General features: G+C 46.2%; 1 protein-coding gene across 3 annotated transcripts in view; it reads left to right on the forward strand.

Moving 5' to 3' along the window:
- Positions 1–19,496, forward strand: part of LOC308468001 (gamma-aminobutyric acid receptor subunit alpha-3-like) — a 42,934-nt gene extending 23,438 nt beyond the window's left edge. For all 3 annotated transcript variants that reach the window (XM_080989873.1, XM_080989874.1, XM_080989875.1), the window contains exons 5-10: positions 6,144–6,364; positions 7,246–7,328; positions 9,193–9,327; positions 10,434–10,586; positions 11,317–11,528; positions 12,869–19,496. In XM_080989873.1, coding sequence (XP_080845999.1) covers positions 6,144–6,364; positions 7,246–7,328; positions 9,193–9,327; positions 10,434–10,586; positions 11,317–11,528; positions 12,869–13,228 — 1,164 coding nt within the window. In that variant the 3' untranslated portion in view covers positions 13,229–19,496. The remainder of the gene's footprint in view (positions 1–6,143; positions 6,365–7,245; positions 7,329–9,192; positions 9,328–10,433; positions 10,587–11,316; positions 11,529–12,868) is intronic.
- Positions 19,497–22,598: the final 3,102 nt, after the last annotated feature.

The raw sequence follows: 22,598 nt of genomic DNA on the forward strand, positions 1-22,598 counted from the left end.
TCGGCTGCGGCTCCAATCTGGTGGAATGCTCTGTCACAAGAGACTAGGGCCCTGCGGGACTTGACATCTTTCCGCAGGGCCTGCAAGACAGAGTTGTTCTGCCAGGCCTTTGATCAGGGCGCAGCCTGACTCCCTCCTCTGGCAACCTGCACAGAACTTTGCTTAATTGGTTGCCATCAATTTGATTTAATTAATTTTTATAATGAAATATTTTTAGATTGTGTGATTATTTGATTTTTTGATTATTTGATTGTTGTTAGCCGCCCTGAGCCCGGCTTCGGCTGGGGAGGGCGGGATATAAATAAAATTTATTATTATTATTATTTATTATTGTATAAGGACATTATGATAATGGCAGTTTTATTTTAAACCCCTTTCCTAACAATCCCCAGCATGGAATTTTCCTTATTCATATCTGCCATGCATTGGCTGACATCTTCATCAAGCTATCTACTATAGCCCCAGGTTCTTGCTCCTGGTCCATCACCTGCTGTTGAGGAGGAGAGGGGAGGGAGAAGAACTGCTGGATATTGGTGTGACAGAGACTTTGAGTGGATGAGTGGGTGAGTGGGTGGCTGGAGCACTGGAGCAAGAAGGCTCAGATCCAGAAGTCACGCTGTCTTCCTTGGCTGGAGAACAGGGAGTCAGTCTGTCCATGACTCCTCACATGAAGCTGCTTGCTGGGATAGCCTTGGTCCTGAATTCTCCAATTGGGGTCAGCAGGTTTTAGTTACAGGAAGGAGGCTTCAAAAGCAGCTGTTCTGGTTCAAGGCTCACCATAGCAGGGGGCATCAGAGATGAAGAAGTACTGACTTGTTGCTCGTTGGGGTGTTTCTATTCTTCCAAAGGGGAAGGAACTGGGGGGGGGGGCAGAATGCCCAGTATCTTTCAAGAGGAAGAGTAGGGCAGCACTGGATCGGGAGGAGGAGGAAGCAGCAGCAGCAGCAGCAACAACTGGTCATGTCTTGGGCACCATCTGCACTTACCAGCTGCACCAGCGTTGCCACAGAAACTGCTGCTGAAGGTTTTGTTTGCCTGAACTTGTTGCTGGGTCCTTGATACCACTGATGAATCATGGGGGGGGGGGGAGTGTTTGGAGTGCTTGGAAAGAACTTTGCTACCCTTCCTATTCAGTTTCAGTGTTTGTGTAACTGAGAGGAGGGGTAGGGCAAGAGTATAAAATTCAGAGGAGAGTTGGGATCAGCTCTCTCACGCTCACACATAGAATCATAGAATTGCAGAGTTGCAAGGACCCACGAGGGTCATCTAGTCCAACCCCCGCAATGCAGGAATCTTTTGCTCAACATTGGGCTTGAACTCATGACTCTGAGATTAAGAGTCTCATGCTCTACCAACTGAAAACATTTTATTTGGGGGTATTTTTTAAAAAAAATGTGCATTCTAGTAATTAAAATAATATGCAAAAAAAAAAAAAAGAATGGCATTCAATTAACTGCTTTCTGCCGGTCATGGGCCCTTGCTACAACTTTGTGTATACACATGTGTTACTAGATTACTGTATCCCAGGATCTTCTTTTGAGATACAAGCAGGCCACCAGGACCAAAGCTGGACAGGCAGAGGGAAAGGGCAGTGCTTTTGTTTACAGTAGTTCTCTATATTCTTTTTGATTTGAGGAGACGTGAAAGGGAAAATGCGATCATTTAAACTTTATCCAACCTCTTTAATTCATATACAGTCATACCTCATGTTACGTCTGCTTCATGATACGTTTTTTCGGGTTGCATCCTGCGGCGACCCAGAAGTACCAGAAAGGGTTACTTCCAGGTTTCACTGCTTGCGCATATGCAGAAGTGCAAAAGACAACACGCGCATGTGCAGAAGCAGCTAATCGCGTCCCGCGCGTGTGCAGATACGCTGCTGCGGGTTGTATTCTATTCATGTTGAGAACGCTCCTCCAGAACGAATCCCGTTCGCAACCAGAGGTGCCACTGTAAAGTAAAAAGACCTAAAATAAGTAAAATCATAGAATCATACAACTGTAGAGTTGGAAGGGACCTTGAGGGTCATCTAATCCAACCCCCTGCAATGCAGCAATCTCAGCTGAAGTATCCATGACTGATGGCCATCCAACCTCTGCTTAAAAACCTCAGTAGAAGGAGAATCCACAATCTCCCAATGGAGTCCAGTCAACTGTCGAACAGCTCTTACTGTCAGAAAGTTCTTCCTGATGTTTATGCTGAATCTCCTTTCTTGTAACTTGAAGCCATTGGTTTGAACCCTCCAGAGCAGGAGAAAACAAGCTTGCTGCATCTTCCATGGGAAAGCTCTTTAGATATTTGAAGAGCGTTATATTTTCTCTCAGACTCCTCTTTTCCAGGCTAAGCATGCCCAGCTCCCTCAACCATTCCTCATGAGACTTGGTTTCCAGACCCTTGATCATCTTGGTCACCCTCCTCTGCACATTTTCTAGCTTGTCCATATCTTTCTTAAATTGTGACACCCCCACCCCACCCTGCTGCATCACACTATTGACTCATGTTACCCTTGGGGTCTACTGAGACCCCTAGGTCCTTTTCACATGTACAACTAGCAAGCCTGGTGTCTTGCATCTTATATGCAGCTCGTTCTTTCTGCCTAAATGTAGAACCTGACATTTGTCCCAAATGAAATTCATTTTGTTAGTTTGGGCCCAGTTCTCTAATCTGTTAATGTCATATTGGATCCCATTTCTGTCTTCTGTGGCATTAGCTGGCCCTCCCAGTTTGGTGTCATCTTCAAATTTGATGAGGTTCTTTTCAATTCCTTTGTCCAAGACATTTTAAAAAACATTGAACTACTATGGGCCCAGGTCAGAACCCTACGATACCCCTCTTGTCACTTTTTTCCAGGATGATGAGGAACCAATAATGAACACTTAGTAGTAGTAGTAGTAGTAATAATAATAATAATAATAATAATAATATTTTATTATTTATACCCCACCCATCTGGCTGGGTTTCCCCAGCCACTCTGGGCGGCTTCTAACAAAACACTATAATACAATAACCTATTAAACATTAAAAGCTTCCCTAAACAGGGCTGCCTTCAGATGTCTTCTAAAAGTTTGGTGGTTATTTTTCTCTTTGACATCACATCTGGTGGGAGGGCATTCCACAGGGCGGGCGCCACTACTGAGAAGGCCCTCTGCCTGGTTCCCTGCAACTTGGCTTCTCACAGCGAGGGAACCATCAGAAGGCTCTCGGCACTGGACCTCAGTGTCCGGGCAGAACGATGGAGGTGGAGACGCTCCTTCAGGTATACTGGACACTTAGGGTTCTGTCAGTCAGCCTTTTACAAATCTACCTAACAGTTACCTCATCCAGCCCACATTTTATCAGCTTCTGTGCAAGAATATCATGGGGGACTTCATCAAAAGCCTTACTGAAATTGAGATACCCTATGTCCACCACATTCCCTTGATCTACTAAACTTGTAACTCTATCAAAGAAAGAATGAAATTCATCTGGCATTCTTTTTGACAAACCCATGCTGAGTCTTAGTAATCACAACATTCTTTTCTAAGTGGTCACAGACTGATGGTTGAATTATCTGTTCTTGGACCTTTCCTGGAACTGATGTTAAGCTGACCTGTCAGTAGTTATCTGGGTCCTCTCCCTCCGCTTTCAAGATGGAGACAACATTTGCTTGCCTCCAGTTTGCAAGGACCTCACTTGTTCTCCAATAATTCTCAAATATTATAGACAGAGGCTCTGAGATTACAGTACATCTGCAAGCTCATCAGGCCCTGGAGATTCAAATTCATTTTAAGTAGCTGGGTCTTCCCTTACCTCCTATTTTGGGTTGCAGCTCAAGAAGGCAATGCTTGTGGAATGTACAGTTCCAGTTTCAGGGCCAATTTTTATTATGATTCATCCACTTACTTCTCCTGTTCAAGTGTGTGTGAGTGTGTTTAAGCTGCGTTTTCCACTTTCAGCCGTATCTGGTTTGTCAGACATATTTGCCTATTAATCAGTGGTGCCCTGTCTGCAGAAACAACTCCAATCTTTATAGAAGGTGCTCTGGAACATAGTACCAAACACCTTAGTTCTAACTAAAGAGCTCATCCACTCTTATCTTCTTGCCCATGCTTTCTAGGCATAGGTCCACACCTTCCTGGTCTGTGTCCGAGTGCTTGGGTTTTTTGCCGCACCACTTCCCCCAGGAAAACCTACTCTTTAATGCTGAATCAGATCAAATGGCAATTCGGGTTCCCCGCAGATTGCTGTTTGCTCTGATTCAGCGGTAAAGAGTGGGTTTTCTTGGGGAAAGTACCATGACCCAAAAGAGAGAGAAAGCAGTAGGAAAGGGGGTTTTAAAGCACAGATATGTGCTTAAAAATGAAGAGCACAGGCAAGTGAGGATGAGCCCTGACTTGAAAAGGGAAATTGCAATCACCCTTCCTCCTCTATATGTAGCTGTGTAAAAGGCAGATTCCTTGCTATGGTTCATTAGAAAAGGAACTGGAAATAAAACTGCAAATACCATAACTCCATTTTGCATATCTATGGTGTGGCCACATTTAGAGTACTTTGCACAGATCTGGTTGCTTTACCTCTAAAAGGATATTATGGAGTTGGAAAAGGTTCAGAAAAGGGCCACAAGAATGGTCAAGAGGATGGTGCAATTCCCCTAAGAAGAAAGAAGACTTTTTAGTTTAGGAAAAAGGCAAGTAAGAGGCAAGATGATGGGAGTTTATAAAATGATGGCATGGAGAAAGTACACAGAGAAAAATTTCTCTCTCTCATAACTCTAGAACTCCTGGACATCCAATGAAACTGAAAATTAGAAGATTTAGGATGGTTAAAAGAAAGTCCTTCACATAACTATGAAACTCACTCTCACAGGAGGCAGTGATGGTCACTAAGCTAGATGGCTTTAAAAAGAAGATTAGACACTTTCATGAAGGTGGAGAGAGCTATCAATGGCTACTAGCCAGGATGGCTGTGCTTTCATAGTCAGAGGCAGTAATGCTTCTGAATACCAGTGGCTGGAAACCACAGAGGGGAAGTGTGTTGCCCTTGTGCATGGCATCTGGGTGGCCACTGTGAGAACAGGATGCCAGACTTGATGGGCCATGGGCCTGATCCAGCAGGCTCTTCTTAAGTTATTCCTGAGTCCACACCTTCTCTCTGTAGATGATCCTTCTACAGTACTGTGTTGTGTCACTTTTAACTGCCACTATTTCCTCCAGAGGAGAATTGTCTTTTTGGAGATCTGTGGCACCCCCTTTCCTCATCTGCATTCCAGGCTCCTGGATAGAGGGGAGGCCTGTGAAAGCAGCTTAATCTGTAGATCTGACTAAATTCTACTAGCAGATCTATGTCATCCTCCTGGAGGCAGGCTAGGGCATTGCTGAGAAGGCAAAAAAGGAAGAGCCAAGATTAGCAGCAGGGAGGAAAGGTGGCTGCCAGGAGCAGATTAGAGACAGACACAGCAGCAGCAGGCAGGCAGGCAGGCAGGCAGGCAGAACTTGGCAGGTTGGGAATGAATGCATGTTGGAGGAGAGGTACAGAGGGGGGAAGACTATGGGGCAAATGGAAGTAGTGGAAATGCTGAGGGCAGACCTCACCACACATCTGGTTCCCATGTCGGTGGGAAGAGAAGGATGTGAGCACATTGTTGGGCTCAGAATGCCAAGGACTATCCCAGTTCCCCTCCAGGCTCTCTGGCAGAAAGTGGCCCCACAACAATTATGCTGGAAAGGAATCTCTCTGTCTCTCTCCCTCTCCCCCTCTTCCTGGAAACCCCAGGCAAGGAGAGGGCTCTTGTGCTTGGATCCCGCTTGCATAATCGGCATCTGGTTGGTCACTGTGAGAACAGGATGCTGGACTAGGTGGACCCCCTTTTGGCCTGATCCAGCAGAGTTCTTCTCATATTTTCATGTCCTTATATGCTTATATGTTTCACCGGTGGATCTAACTCTGCTGTGGGTAAGTATATAAGATAGGGAACTCCCCTGCCCCATAGATAGATGGAACAAGAATCTGCCTGGCTGAAAACATTCAAGACCAAAGTATTTTAACTTTGTGAAGTTCGCTGGACCAAGGATTTATTTTATTTTTTAGCAATATTTCTGCATATGTAGTGAACCATCTGCAAAATAACTGTTTAAAATCTAAACCTGCATCTTCTCTTCTGGCAGGAGTACACAATTGATGTATTCTTCCGGCAGTCCTGGCGAGATGAGAGGCTAAAGTTTGATGGCCCCATGAAGATCCTCCCCCTCAACAACCTGCTGGCCAGCAAGATCTGGACACCTGACACCTTTTTCCACAATGGCAAGAAATCGGTGGCTCACAACATGACCACACCCAACAAGCTTCTTCGACTGGTGGACAATGGTACCCTCCTCTACACCATGAGGTAGGTGGTGGTTTTGCTTCCCAAAGGCATGTCTTCCTTACTCAGCACCCGCCATCACCTCCTGGAAGGGATTGAGCCTCTCAGCTGAAATGGGGACCAGAGGGTTCGCCTTGGGCATCTTCCTCTGGCCTTCCTGCAGCTTGACTAGCATCTCCTGCTGCCCAAGCATCTTCACAGCCCTACAACCAACCTGAGTGTGTCACAGACACTGCAGGTTAGGCTCCACTGGGAAGAGTCAGCTGCCATGCAACTTTTCTGGAGACCACAGCTCAGGGGTAGTAAGAGGATATGATAAAGTATGCAGCCACTGGATCAATCCCGACAGCTTAGAGGAACCTGAAGTGCAGAATGGGGTGGGGATCTCTGCCTTTCCCTGTCTGAGCTGTCAGCATAATCATATCACATGAGCCGTTGGCCTGACTTAGTAGGCACTTTCTCATTTTACTGACGGTCTTAATGATTTGCAGGATGTTGTTCAAAATCCCTGGTTCAGTCCATCTCCTCCTCCCTTGGTCTTGTAGAAGACTTGTCACTCCAACTCACAAGGAATAAAGCTTCAGCAGAATGTTCTTGGTATTTTTTTTGCAGTTTAATGACTCCCAATCCTGCAATGCCTTTGTGTCCCTTTGTGCTGGGAGAAGCATGTGCTGCTTATGCAGCTTTAAGAGTATGCATTGCAATCCCCCATGGAAATGTGTGGATGTGAGCATTTGGATTACAGCGATCATTTCAGAAAGCAGTGGCCTACAGGAGCACAACTCCCTCTCAGGAAATGTCCATTTGGCCAAGAGTTTGCCTAGGAAACTCCTTGCTTGCTGTGGGAGAACAGGGTTGGTTTAACACCTGGATATTCCATTGGCAGTGGTCATTGTTTCTTGTAGATTGACCATTCATGCGGAGTGTCCGATGCACCTGGAGGACTTCCCAATGGATGTGCATGCCTGTCCACTGAAGTTTGGGAGCTGTAAGTACTTTCCTGACAGCACAAGCAAAGTGTCCTTGCATTCTTGGCTTGAAGGCAGCAGGTACGGGTCCTTGGCAGGCTAGTTATCAGGTGAGCAAACATCCCTGAGAGTGTGAGCTTATGCGACATCCTGCGTTGCTATGAACCTCTATTTTCAAAGTGGCCTTCCAAAGTGAAGCTGTCATTTTAAGGTAATTTTTTCCTCACAGATAAATGAACTTTGAGGTTTACATCTCCACCTTATACAGAATTGGGTGAAAATTGATTGTAGGACAGCAGTCTCTAGAAAAACCCCTTCCTGTAGAATACCATGCTCCCCTTAATTGTCTTAATTCTTTCTAATATTGTATTTTTGAATTATTGTAATCCACTCATCACCATCTAAAACAATTATTTCACATGTAAGGTAAGGTAAAGGTAAAGGACCCCTCGACGGTTAAGTCCAGTCAAAGGCGACTATGAAGTGCGGTGCTCATCTTGCTTCAGGCTGAGGGAGCCGGCGTTTGTCCACAGACAGTTTTCCGGGTCATGTGGCCAGCATGATAAACCACTTCTGGTACTACGGTACACCGTGATGGAAACCAGAGCGCACAGAAACACCACTTACCTTCCCGCCACAGCGGTACCTATTTATCTACTTGCACTGGTGTGCTTTTGAACTGCTAGGGTGGCAGGAGCTGGGACAGAGCATTGGGAGCTCACCCCATCACATGGATTCGAGTTGCTGACCTTCCGATTGGCAAGCCCAAGACACTCAGTGGTTTAGACCACAGTGCCTCCCACTCCCTATTATTTCACATGTCTCTCTATGCACTGCAGTATAAGAAATCACAAGCTCACATGCATACAGACCAGTCTAAAGGAAAGCATCAAATAACTGCAAATGTTGTGCTTTGTTTAATAATGATAATGATAATGATAATGATAATGATAATGATAATAATAAATTGGACCCAAATCAATATTTGATCAACCAGCTAGGGGAAGATTTCCTTGGAACATGATATGGAAATGGGATCAATGTTGCTTTGCCATACTGGATCTGAGAGCTCCTGGACCTGGTGGCTCTATGACCCCCCCCCCACTCCCCTCTGCTCAACCAGTGGAAATATATTTAGTAGACAGAGGTGCCCCACTGCCAGCTTCACTGTGTGATGTGTCGAGCCAAGAGTCTGGTTCCCACAGGTGTGGCCAGCCTGGCAAACATCTGGTATCTCTTTGACATGACGCCTTAGATGCCTCTCCTTGGGTCTCCATTTGGCCACAGACTTGGCTGCTTTTGTGGCCTCTGTTTGTCTGCCATGAGCAGCCAGGTCTAATTGGAGCAACACATGAGCAGCACAACTGAACCTCCCAAGTCAGCAGGTCCTATCCAATTGCTGCTTCTGCTGCTTCAGAGCCCCATGGAAAGGAGGTGCTGCCACAGTGCCTGCAGGCCCCCACTGAGGTTGCCTTCTGGGACAAGCCTCTGAGTGTGGGCTTAATATTTTCCACCTGCTTTGGCTAACTTGAGTACCCACTGATGCTTCAGCATGGGATGCAGTCCAGAAATATCTCCAGTGGTCCAGTGGCCTGGTTATCGGAGAGGCCAATGGAAGCCGCTGGAACCACCACTAGTCTTTTGCAGGGCATGGAAGATCTCAGGTGGCAGCCTCCTTCCCTCCCACACCTTGAGAGAGTGCAGGGTTTCAGTCAGGTGTCTCTGTGCCAGATACAGCTTTCTAATGGGTGTCTCTTTTCCTGGAGTTGGGGTTGACCTTTGGAAGCCATTCTGGGCACCATTTTGGAGATGCTCCTCATTGGGCAGGAGCTGCCATGGTGTAGCTAAACCTCCTCCATCCCATCCTTTCTGCTTTCTCCACAGATGCTTACACCAAGACAGAGGTGATCTACACCTGGACCCATGGGAAAGTGGAGGTGGCCGAAGAAGGCTCCCGCCTGAATCAGTACGACCTCCTTGGCCACAATGTGGGGAGAGACTCCATTGAATCCAGCACAGGTAATGGAGAGCCTCCTTGGATGGTTTCCTGCAGGGTGTCGGACTACATGACCCTTGGGCATCCCTTCCAACTCTACAATTCTATGATTCTCCATGATGAGCAGGAACCACAAAGGCAGGACTAAACGTCTCACTTGTTTAACGAGGCTTACAATACTAAAAAGCCCAAGCCCTGGTAAAAGAGGAATCGGGGCTTTTTCGCCTAGCGCCTAAAGCTATGTAGTGATGGCACCAGGTAATCCTCCCTGGGGATAGCATTGCACAAGTGGGGGGGGGGCGCCTACAACTGAAAACACCCAGTTCTTCTGTCCCTACCTCCCACAGATGGGGCACTCAGAGATTGGTCTCAGGTGAAAATTGCAGGGTCAGTTTTTATGTGCATTGTTTTGCAGCCCCTCCTTTTCACAAATAGGCCACTATAGAGGTGGCATTGGCGAAGGTGCTGCCAAGGAGGAAGCAGATCCAGCTTCCAAGGAGCATGCCACAGCCATTGGTGCCACAGTGGCAGAGGCAGTGGTGGTGGTGGCAGCAGCAGCAGTTGGTGATGCATTCCTTGGAGGTCGGATCTGTAGATCCCTTCAAGGTGGTCCCCTTACCTTGCCTCCTGGGTAGGCCAACCCTGAGGAGGGTGGCAGTGCAAGAACGGGCCTTTTCAGTGGTGGCTCCCTGCTTGTGCAGTACTCTCCCCAGGGAGGCTCACCTTCTTCCTTCCTTACATATCTTCAGGTGCCAGGCAAAAACTTTCCTCTTCAATCAGGTCTTTGGCCTTTAACTATCTGTGACCTTTTAGAAGTGGGTGGGATGCTTTAAATGTATTCCCTCCCCTTGCTTTTAATGTATGTGGGGTTTAATCTATATGGAGTGTGTGTTTGTTTGTTTGTTTGTTTGTTTGTTTGGCTGGCTGGTTGTAAGTTGCCTTGGGTTGCCCTGGGCAAGATAAAGTGACTGACAAATTTAATAAATAAAAACAAAAACGATTGCTTTCCACTGCAGGCCGTATCTCAACAATCATGTTTACTGGCAAGGATGCAAAAAAAGAAAAGAAAAAAGGCAAATAAAAACCCCTTGTATCCCTCTCTACCCCCCACCCCTCCATATCACTGCAGGAACCTACATTGTGATGACCACTTACTTCCACCTTAAGCGTAAGATTGGGTATTTTGTGATCCAGACCTACTTACCCTGCATCATGACAGTCATCCTCTCCCAAGTCTCTTTCTGGCTCAACAGAGAGAGTGTTCCAGCACGGACAGTGTTTGGTGAGCTTCTGATGGAGGATGGTCTGAGGGCTGACTGGAAACAGGGAGACAGGGGGGGGGGGGAGCATCAAGACTGGTGCTGGAGAGAAGCAGCAGCAGCAGCAGCAGCAGCAGCAGCAGGGACCTTCCTGCCTGTCAGCCACATTCCCTTCATGTTGATGACAGACATTTGCATAAGGCTTAAACTCTGAGGTTTCCCCCAGGAATATCTGCTAGCCATGATGGCTATGTTCTCCCTCCACTGTCAGAGGCAGTAGTGCTTTTGATTATCAGTTGCTGCGAACTGCAGGTAGGGATCCAGTTGGCTGCTGTGACAACAAGATGCTGAACCAGCTCTTTAAATCAGGGGTGGCTAACCAATGCTGCTGCACTCCAACTCCCAGCAGCCAGAGTGGCTAAAGGTCAGGGATAGTGGTGATGATGATGGGATTTGTAGTCCAATATCACCTGGAGGGCTCCTACAGGTTCCCCATCACCCTATTTTAAGTGTCTTGCTAATTTAATCCTGCAACATAATTGTATAATTAGACACAGCTTCCCTGGTGTTGACAATGGGACTGTGCTCAGGTACGGCACTGACTCCTTCCACCTTTTCTTGGGGCATCTAGGGCAGTGGCTGCTGTCACAAAGCAGCCCAAGGAGGCTCAATGGATCCCCTACTGCCCTCAAGAGGGAGAAAACCTCCTGTGGCCCCATTTCAGCAGTGCCTTTTCTGGTTTTGTTCCCACAGGAGTCACCACGGTCCTGACCATGACCACCCTGAGCATCAGTGCAAGAAACTCCTTGCCCAAAGTGGCATACGCAACGGCCATGGACTGGTTCATGGCTGTCTGTTATGCCTTTGTGTTCTCTGCACTGATTGAGTTTGCTGCCGTCAACTACTTCACTAAACGCAGCTGGTCTTGGGATGGCAAGAAGGTTCTGGAGGCCCAGGAATTGAAGGTGAGAGAGGGAGTCATTGGAGGGAGCAGGAGAGAAACAAAGAGGGAGATCAATCAGAACTTGACGTACAAGAATAGGCATTGAAACCTTACTTTGGTTGATTCCAAAGTGGGTGGTAGCACACCCTGGGGGGTGGGATTCCCTAGGGGGTAGCAGGGGGTGCAGGAGGAGTAAATGACTATCAGATTTTGGAAAGCTGCTATCACTGGATCAAGTTCATCAGTTTTGTTGAATTAATTAAATGAAAGGGTTTTAATTGGATTTTGAATAAATGTGCAATTAATTGTCACTGTTTTGACTTATATGGTGTTGTTATCTCCCTTAGTGTGTTAGGCAAACTGCTATTCTGAATAGTGCTTTTGTAGGGTATGGGGCACTGGGGGTGAGTTCATGGAACCAAGGGGGGATTGGCCCTCAAAAGTTTGAGAACCTCTGCCTTACTCCAAACAGAGCTAAACATCAATGTTTTGCAGCCCAGAGAGGGAGGGAGGGAGGGAGGGAGGGAGGGAGGGAGGGAGGGAGGGAAAGAAAGAAAGAAAGAAAGAAAGAAAGAAAGAAAGAAAGAAAGAAAGAAAGAAAGAAAGAAAGAAAGAGTCCATTGCTGCTGCTGCCCCTAATCCCCCCTTTCCTTATCCTGTATGGCTTTTATGCATCACCAAAGGAGCTCTGAGAATAACTATAACCCAGAAGCATTTTTTCACCTGTGAAAGGCCAGTTGGCTTCCCACATCAGTGGAGATGATCTCAAGCCCTGCAATGTGTTAAATGTCACCTGGAATTACACAGATGACCTGCTGTATAAAGGGGTTGAGAAATCACATAGATACTGCTCCTGTTCTAAAAGGGGGGAGGGGGAGAGAAGAGAAGAGCCCTACCTGCAGATTCCCTGTGGTGTGAGGCAGCACACGTACATGATTTGAGATTTCACTGGCCATAAATTTCCTGTTGGAGATGCCATGTTTGGCAAGGACTTGTAGCATTTGCAGCTCACAACATGGTTTACTCTAGGAACATTGGAAGCTGCTTTGTACTGAGTCAGACAGTTGGTTCATCTGACTCAGCATTGTATACACTGACAATACTCTTCAGGGTATCAGGCTGGGGGATCTCTCCCATCCCTGCCTGGAGATGCCATTGGGGATTGAACCTGATACCTTCTGCATGCAAAGCAGATGCTCCCCTTCCCTCTGATCCAGGTTTGACGGGGTGCATTTTTGAATTGCACCAAGTTCATCTGGTTGTTTTTTTGGTTTTTTTGCAAGCCTTTTATTTCTGCAGTAGCGAGTGTTTCTGGGAGCTGTTTCTGGGCTGGTTTCCAAAGACTTTTTCATTCCTCCTCAGAAAAAAGAGCCCGTCATGCTGGCAAAGAAGACCAATAACACCTACAACATTGTTGGCACAACGTATGCCCTCAATATCACCAAGGAGCCAGGCCTGCCCACCATTGCCAAGAGCGCATCAGCAACTACAGCCACACCTGTCACGGCTGCTGCTGCTGCTGCTGCTGCTGCTGCGCCCCCAAAGGTGGCCCGGTTGGAAGAGAAGCCCCCTGAGAACAAGAAGACCTACAACAGTGTCAGCAAGGTAGACAAAATGTCCCGCATCGTCTTTCCGGTCTTGTTCACCATTTTCAACATGGTGTACTGGGCGACGTACGTCAACCGGGAGTCGGCTATCAAGGGCATGATCCCCAAGGAATGAAGCAAGCCCCTCGCCCCTCTTCCATCTGTCCATGTGGCCCAGGCAGAGGAGTCTCTATGGGGGCTCCTTTGTCCCCTGGCTGGTTCTATATTAATTTTATCTTCTTATTAATTTTATCAGCTGACTTATTCCTTCTCCCCATGCAAATCAAACTGTGATTTTTTACAAGGATAACCCCAAGAACTTTTCATTTGTTACTTGTTTGGTCTCTTCTATTTCGTTGTTGTTGTGGAGGTGTGTGGAGGTATGTGTTGAGAGGACGTATAATAGAAAAGTGGTGCCTCCCGCGTGGTGAGTCTGACATCCTTCTCCCCTGCTTGCCCCACACCAATGGGAGCTGGCTTCATTCCCAGTTCATTTCATGCTAAATTCTGCTGAGGAATGCAGGGCAGTTTCTTCTTCCCTTCTAGTGACCTCTGATGGTCTGCCCTGGTGTCTCCAGTGGTCACCTTTCTCATCCCTTGGTGAGTTTGTCTTGGTGGTTCCTCTTCTGCTGTGCTTCTTTCCTCCAATGATGGGGGTGGGAAATTGTGGCCCTTCAAATGTTGCTGAACTGCAACTCCTATCAGCTCCAGCAAGCAGGGATGTTGGGAGTTGTAGTTTGGAAATATTGGGTGGATTTGGGGGATAGGGGACAGTGCACCCCATCCTCTGATGATGAGGCCTCCCAGAACCACACAGATCCCTCCTACCCTGGGTGTCTCCTTCCCTCTGCAGTTTTTAAGCAGGGAAAAGCAACCAGACCCTCTTTCCTTTTCCACACCCCACGCAAATGAGAGGTGTCCCAGTTCTCCGTGCCTACCAGTGGGGAGGGGACTGGTGGCACCACAAATTATGGGTGGCTAGTTTGCTGAGTCAAACATTATAACCCCCTGAACAAAAGTAAGCCTGTGGGATGTTAGATGGCTTTGGAGCATAGGATAGGATATTCTTCATTATTTATCCTTCCTCATGCTCACTTGTGTGAGTTTATCATCTGGTTAGCAGAGTTTAAAATTACCATCCCTTTGTGCTATAAAATGTGGAAACTTCTGGGACAAGGTTGCTTAACCTTAATAATTAACCAGGGTGTTCTAGCTGACTGGACCTTCCCCCTTTTATTCCTAGAAACGAAAGAATAACACAGAAGTCTGTCATGTAAGAATAAAAATATTGTTTACTTTCATAATGTCTCAGACTCGATTCAGCAGTAAGCAGCAGTGAAATAAGACAGGCAGAATATATTTTTTCAATTACAAAATAAATGGTTGAGATAAAAAATGGAATCTGTCCAGGAAAGCACAGAGAAGCATTCCTCTCTTTAGTTACATGGTAAAGGAAAACAACAACCTGAACTTTTAGGAGGGAGTAAGTAATAAGGATTATTTTCCTTTTGTTACTTTCCCCCACCTAGAAAAGCAGGGGATATGACTTCACAGAATGCCCCATCTCCATGTGTCTTAACCCTTTGTTTGTCTAGCAACCCATGAATTTTTACTTTGGCTGCAATGCTATTTACCACAGACTCCTCATACCTGCTCAAGGAGAAAGATGTTCCTGTTCTGGAGAGCAATGCCATGGGGTGGTGATGGCCACCATGGGCAGCAGAAAAGAGAGATGCAAGGTGATGCAAATTTGGCCTGCAAACAGCCAGGACAGCCATGGAGTTTGTGCAGGTTCTGTTCTCAGAAACTGGCAACTTTAAATAACCTTGTTTAAGAGTGAGTCTGAACTACAGGTGCTGACAGCAGTAGGCATAGGTTTATCCCACTCTCTGCACTGTCTTGGCATCCCTTGGTTTCCTTGGAGATGCTTTCAAAACCTCTCTTTCCAAACAATGGATTTTGTAGTTCTGCACTGCCTGATTCAGAGGCACCAGTGTGTTAGTTATCTGCCATTTTGCTGGACTTGGATTTCTAGATTTTGTTTTAAAAGGGAGGTGGGGCAGAGTTGACCCTTCTTGCAGTTTTCATTCTTTCATCCCCCCCGCTTCCCTCTTTGGTTGCTTTCGGGGTGAGATGCTAGGACAAATGTTCACACTGTGCCCTAAATGGTTTCTAGCCCCCTCAATGGTTTGTGTGAAGGAGTGGATTATCATCTGCATTTCTACTTTCATTCTTTGTGAATATAATGCTCCCTGTGGATTGTTACAATATCTTGACATTTGGGAGCATGAGAAATGCTTCTTTTAAAATGTTGTTGGGATATTACTTCAACCACCTCATGAAAATGGGCCTAGTTTGGAGGAAGCCAGAAGGCTAGTCAGCCTCTTCCTTCTTGGCACACCGAGGTTTGGGAGGGGACGGAAATTTCTCAGCTCCTTGTCCCTCTAAGGAACTGAACTGTTGGACAAAGAGGAGAAATAGGAAGTCGGAGTGCTGGTCTTTGCTTGGCAGCAGTGGGCAAAGACACTGGGGGTGTTGTGTTCATTTGCATGTTCGTTCAGGGGGGAAGATACAGGTAGGAAAAGTAGAATTCCTGGATGCCATGATCCAAGTTTGGGGCTAGTACTCTTTGGTGAGAGACCCCCAGCAGAGATTTTAAAAACATAAGGGTTGTAGACCTTTAACATATGCCCTTGTAAGTTCCAAAACTTCTCTCTTTCCCTAGCTTCTCACACATTTGAGAAGCTAAAAATGGTTTACTTACACACTCTCTAAAGGTCACATTCATGTGCTTTTCCACAAGGGCCAGGAGACTTGGCTTAGTTACTAAGTGGTAAAAGTTCCTAAATTAATCAAGAGTGGCTTGTAAGAGCCATGCAGTCTGAGCTGCAACAACCAGCTCAGATCTCCTCACATGTTGAGCTTTCCTGATAGTTTGCTCTATGGTCTTAACCCCTTCGTGCAATAATTAGACTTAATCATGTTGGGTATATGAGGCTGGTTATCTCACATTGCACACACACATATGCACATACCATTGGCCTCCACAAGACTTCATACATCTCAGGAAGAGAGCAGCCACTCACTCACTCACTCATTCATTCACATCCTTGCCATGATGGGTATCTGCTGCTGGGTGTCCTTTGTGGCATTCATGGAAGCAAGCCTTCTCTCCCTGCCTGGGCCTGTGTGCCATTGTAGTTGGGATTCCTTAAAGAGAGAAAAAATGGGAATGGACAGAAGGGAGCTGCACACAGCAAATTCCCAAATGCTACCACCACCTTCTTTACTGTCTCTGAGAGGAGCTGTCGAAGGCAACCAAAGTCTCTCGCTTCCCCTGGAAGCCCCAGCCCAATTTAGAGTAGAATGAGCAATTTCTCTCCTTATAAGAAGAACGTTGGTCTTGAAAAGGGTTTTGTTTTTGTTTTGAATCAATATGCATCAAGCAACTCTCAGGGAAATCCTGGTGCTTTTCAATTTCCCTTTTGTTGGGGCTTAAAAGGTTCAGCTTGTCACGTCTTGTGTGATGTATTGTGGTGCAACTATTGAAAGTTTTTTTGAAAATTTGAAAAGCCATTTTATTTTATTATTATTTTCTTTTTTATACAAAATAATATCAAGTCTTTACAAAATCGTATCACTGTGAAAATCCTTGAGAATAGTAGGGGGGAAATTGTTTTTGAAGCCACTACTTATAAATCTAAATATCAGGACAAGGATGCTATTTTCTCCCCCCACCCCGTGTCACTTTCCCCCATTTTTTCCTGCTACTCAGAGTGGCTACAGAGCTTTGTGCAGCCCAGTCAAGCCTTGGCTTAACACCAGCCAAGGGCTTGTAGTGGAGCATCAAAGCTGGGTAAGCCTGATTCTATAATCAGCCTCCCTTTACCCAACTGCAGAATGGCCATAATAACCATGGCCTGTCTCATAGGACAAGCACAAAGAAAGGCCTGCATTTTGCATAATTTACTGGTGTGACAGTGACTAGACTAACCCTCTCCTTGCTACACTTCTCTTTTCTTCCATGGCACTTTCCTTTTGGGTTCACATTGTCCTGCCAGAACTGCATGCTTGAACTGTGTTTTTAAAGAAACTCTAATTTTGAACCCACACCTCTTGATGTGCCGAACTTAATCAGATGTAGAGAGCAAAAAAGAATGTCAAGGAAGAGCATTGAGGCAGCAGGTTTAGCGGAGTTAAAAGAACCTGAAGAGTTGTCCTTGGGAATGGCATAAATTCATAACTGATTTATTTTCAAAACTGCACAGTTGATGCAGGCAGGGTGTGCGCCTGCCCAAGGCAATGACTGAGTAGGACAAAAGCTTGAGAGACCTCACCTGGACCTCTCATGGGAAGTTTTGGGTCTTAAAATATCTGGAAATAATGTTTGCCACAAACTCAGACTGGTGGCTTGCAGATAGACCAGAGTCTCCTTCATCCTGTGCAGAAAGCTCCATAGATGAAAGGTGTTCTCTGCACCTGCAGTGTTTGCTGGATTAGGAAGCACAGGTGTTAATCAGACACACATTGGCACGTTCTTTCAAATGGGAGTCCTGCTTCTCATCCATACTACAATCATTATTTTCACCCTTAAATGTGCATCCACAATCTGGCACTAAATAGAATGGATTAGAATTTAGGGCTTGTGCCAGCATCCTTATTCTCCTCTCCCTCTCTCTCTGATTGTAGAATGATTCAATTCGAGGAAGGCACATGGGGTATGCATTCTAATTTAATAGATCATCTAGATCAGGGTGGTCCAAAATGTGGCCCTTGAGGCCTTTTTGTGTGTGGCCCTCAGCAACATTTGACCCCTTCCCCCTCAGCCCTCCCAAAGTCAGGTAAGCAAGGTGAGGTGCTGGGCTTTGGGAAGAAGGCATGAGGGCTCTGACAGTCCTCCTCCTCCCTTCCCAGAGCCTACTTAGCACTTTCCCAGCTTTGGGAAGAAGGTGGACAGGATCTGGTACCCTGCTAGAGCCTCATGCCTCCTCCCCAAAGCCCAGCACCTCACTTAGCCAGTTTTGGGAAGGCAGGCTTGTGGGTGTTAAATTTTGACTTCATTCCCCCCCTCCCACACAAGGCAGTGTGTGGCCTGCAGGTTTTGTGTTGAAGTATTTTTGTGGCCCACTTAGTATGAAAAGTTGGACCGCCCTGATCGAGATGGATATTGCTCCTCACCCCCAAAGGAGGCCACTGGATTCCAACTAAGTCCTGGTGAAAAGCCTATTTCATGAAAATACCGGGGAAATAGAGACCCAGTCCTTGGGGGGAAGTCTTCCTCAGTGGAAAAGGGCTGTCCAGCCCAGCAAGGCTGGTTTGCATATACAAAACCTAATAAATATCATCCCATAAAAGCAACCCACCTTCAGAAACCTCATTGGAACAAAGAAACTGTAATGCAAAATGTAATCTCTATGGAGAAGGCATTACATAAAGAAGTCTTAGATCACCAGCAACCTGCCTGGAGGATTGATAAGCAACAGGTTCTGCTTGGATGCAGATGGACATCCTTGTGATCCATTCTGAGGCAGGATATGTGAATTCCTGAGCCTCTTCACTCTCTTAGCCATGTAACTGCCACCTACAGATCTGACTGCCATACATTTCCTTTGATGTCTGCTTAATGTATCACCATTCTAAATTATTGTGCAAACATATGAGATAAACAACCAAAGGCATTCAGGAAATCTCATTAGGCATCACAGTGCATAAGCTGAAATGGCAAATGTGATCCTCAGGTTGGAGTTTTGCTTTGCTTCAGAGGCCCAGTGAGTCAGCTGCTCTGCATCCAGTGTAGAGCTTAGAGCGTGGCAGGGGGAAGGAAAAGCCCCAGTCTCTTCTGTCTCTTTGATGCAGCACCCCAAGGTACATTTTTGGGGAAGCTCCTGAGAGTGACAAGGAGAGGTTGGAGTCACTGAGAACGCTAAGCCTGAGGTGCCCCCTAAAGCCTTGCATGTCTTCTTCTGTAACAGCAGTTCCTGGATTGTGCTTTGTTGGGGGGGGGGCAGCAACTCAGATGAGCCAGTTGGGTAGGGTTGGCAAATGCTCTTTGGAGTTCTAGCTTTTTGAGAGCGATCCAGCAAAGACAGCAGCTCAGGCAGCTGCTGCCTGGCCTGGCTTTCTTGGAGCAGTTTCTTTGCCTATCATGAAAGAGAGAGAAGTGGGAAGAGATGGAATGCTCCAGCTTGACTTCCATTTCTGCAAAGAGATTACTTCAGTAACCCACTGGACTTCCTTATGTTTGCTGCCCAATCAGTTATCGGGCTGATGAAGGGGATCAGCCTATCTTTGCAAGAAGCATTAGAGGGAATGGAATGGAATGACAGGGAGGGGTATGATTGATGATATGGTCAGAAAAACAAGAAGACTTAGAAGAGCAGAGAGGGGGATGAGGAGGACACAGAGTGAAGAAAGACAAAAAGGAAGCTGGAGTACCACCACAACATTTGGGTCACTCCAACATAAAGCAAGCCAAGCCTGAGGAGGAGCCGCGGGTTGGTGTGCAGAGCGAGGAGAAGGTTCTCTGCTTCCTGCTACTTAACCAATTCCTGATCCACAAGAGGACCTCTCCTCTTATTCCTTATTCCTGTTATGAAGATGTCAAATCATTAAGAGAACTCTGGTTTACACACACTCACATGAAGATGGAGTGTATATGTAAGAGGCCCATGAAAGAGAGCTCTGAGTGTAGAACGTGCCATCAGTTCCAAGCCACTTCTTCGTAAAAACAGCTAAAATTAAAGTTAAAAGAGAGGGAGGAAGGACAGCTTATTTATAAGATTGCAAGAATTAGAAGTGAGGCTCTATTGTGACATGGAAGCAACAGAAGGGCAGAGCGGTGAGGAAGGGGCAAGGGGCAAGAAAGAGGGCCAGGAATAGACTGTAGATCAAATGAAAAAGACAAAAACAAGGAGGCTTAAAGAAAGGAATATATAAATGTTGGAATCCTGGCAGCTACGACTCACGTTTGAGGCAAGTACTCTTTGGTGAGAGAACTCCAGCAGAGATTTAGCATTGCAAAACATGCAGCAAAGAAAATCATGGAAATATAGGCTGTAAAACCTTTTAAATGTGCTAATCCAGTGAACCCCCAAATTGTCCCCTTTTAAAAGTTTCAAAAGTCAGTTTTATGTGCTTTTCCATACAGCAGTCAGGAAAAGATTCACGGGCAGTAAAACATTGCATGGGAGGACTGGTCTGAAGCAAAAGAGGCTTGTAAAAGACCAGCTCAGACCTAGGAGCTTGCAACCAGACCTTGCAATCAAGGACAAGGTTTGCTGGGGGAGACTGAAGAGAGTGAGCGTGTATCTTTTGGAGCCTGAGGGCGTGTGTGGTTGATAGCTCTGTGGGGACACAGGATCTGATGGGGAGGAGTTACAGCTGAGAGAAAGCCAGGCTGAGGGAGGAGTTAGCAACTAGCAGCAGTCAAACTTAGCTCAGTGCAGATCCTGGGAGCTTGTGACCAGACCTTACAAACAGGTCTGATAATCTTGTGAGGTAAAATGTGTGTTGAACAAGGTAGGTTAGGTGGATTTGTAGCTGTTGACTAACTGAACCCAAAGAGTACTATTCATGGTTCCTCGCCATCCTGGAAAACAGGGACAAGTGGGGTGCTGCAGGGTTCTGTCCTGGGACCGTTGTTGTTCAATGTCTGTATAAACAAATTGGGTGAAATAATTGAGGGGATGCTCATCAAATTCACAAATGATACCAAGCTGGGAGGGGTAGCTAATGCCATAGAAGACAGAATCAGAATTCAAAATGACCTTAACAGATTGGAGAACTGGGTGCAAGCTAAGAAAATGAATTTCAATAAGGACAAATGTAAGGTTATGCCCTTAGGCAGAAAGAACCAGATGCACAAATATAGGATGGGGGACACCTGGCTTACTAGCAGTACATGTTAAAAAGATCTCAGGGTCTTGATGGACCACAAGCTTAACATGAGTCAACAGTGTGATGTAGCAGCAAAAAAACCACACCTAATGCTATTCTAGGCTGCATCATCATAAGTACAGTGTCCAGATCAAGGAAAATAATAGTATCACTCTATTTTGCCTTAGTCAGACCACACTTAGAATACTGTGTTCAATTCTGGGCACCACAATTTAAGAAGGATGTTGACAAGCTGGAATGTGTGCAGAGGAGGGCAACCAAGATGATCTGGAAACTGAGCCTTATGACGAGTGCTTGAAGGAGCTGGGTATGTTTAGCCTAGAAAAGAGGCGACTGAGAGGAGATATGATAGCCATCTTCAAATATCTTAAGGGCTGTCACATGGAGGAGGGAGCATACTTAGCTTGAATGGCCATCTGTCATGGATGCTTTAGTTGAGATTCCTGCGTTGCAGGGGGCTGAACTAGATGATCCTTGGGATCCCTTCAAACTCTAAGATTCTATCATCCTATGATTCTATGACCTCTAGAACTGAATTCCAGAGAGAGAGAGAGAGAGAGAGAGAGCGCGCAAAGGACTTGGTTAACTATTTCTTCCCAGGGTGTATGAAAATGTCATTGGTTAAGCCTGGCAGGACAGCTTACTTTATGGTTTTAACCCCTCCATGCACTAATTTGACTGGTTATATGAAGCTGGTTACCCTACAGTAAAGAGTAGCCCACCTTCCAAAGCAAGTAAATTTTTGCTGGGAGTGCCAGTCATAGCACCAAGCCACCTATACCCATTCAGCATAAAGACTAAGAGTCCATGTTGAGGTGGCCTTTCTAGTGGCTGCTGCCTCTAAGGTAACAAAGATGTCTTAATTTTTGCCTCTGGCCTTGGGTGCTGGCAACGGCAGCAGCAACATTCATGAAAGCTTATACACCCGCTCTGTGAATGTGAAGCTAAATGGTGACAGGTGGTGTTCTGGAAGGAGGCCATGACTTGGTATGATATTGATAACTGCAAGGTATAAATATTTAATGTTTGACCTTGTTATTTCTCAGGCAGCCAAATGCTACCAGCTGGCTTGGGGGTGGTGCAGGCAGGGGGAAAGAAAGTGCTTTGTCTTTGTGGCTGGGGAAATGTCAGGCTGTTTGGAATGCTTTCCCTGTGTGTTTGTGTAGTAAATCTACAAAATCTGAAATTAGAATGGAGCAATGAGAACACAGGGCCCTACTTTTGGCAGCAGGAAAAGCAGAGGAGAAAAGAACCATATTTGCAGTCATGGTTCAATAGCGGTTTGCTTCCTGGGCCAATGACATGGTGGGGTAGGGTTGGGTGGAGCAGCTGGCACCTGTCAAGAAAATCTGGTGCCTGGGAGGGTCACCCTTTCCACTGATGCTGCCCTCTGGTAGTCCTAGCTGGGAACACAACGTGACTTTCAAAAACCCTCAAGGCACATCAGAAATCCTAGCAGGTGAAAATTTCTGCCTAAGTATTCTACGCTTCACATCTAAGAAGGGTAGGAAGTGGTTGTTTGGCCATAAAAAGGGTAGTCTCTCATTCCCCAAGCCTTCAAAATCTTACCTGGGTTGGAGGTTCAGAAACTTCAGCTGGTGCAGAATTCA

This window comes from Podarcis pityusensis (assembly GCF_964106645.2).
Source record: "Podarcis pityusensis genome assembly, chromosome: Z".
NCBI lineage: Eukaryota > Metazoa > Chordata > Lepidosauria > Squamata > Lacertidae > Podarcis > Podarcis pityusensis.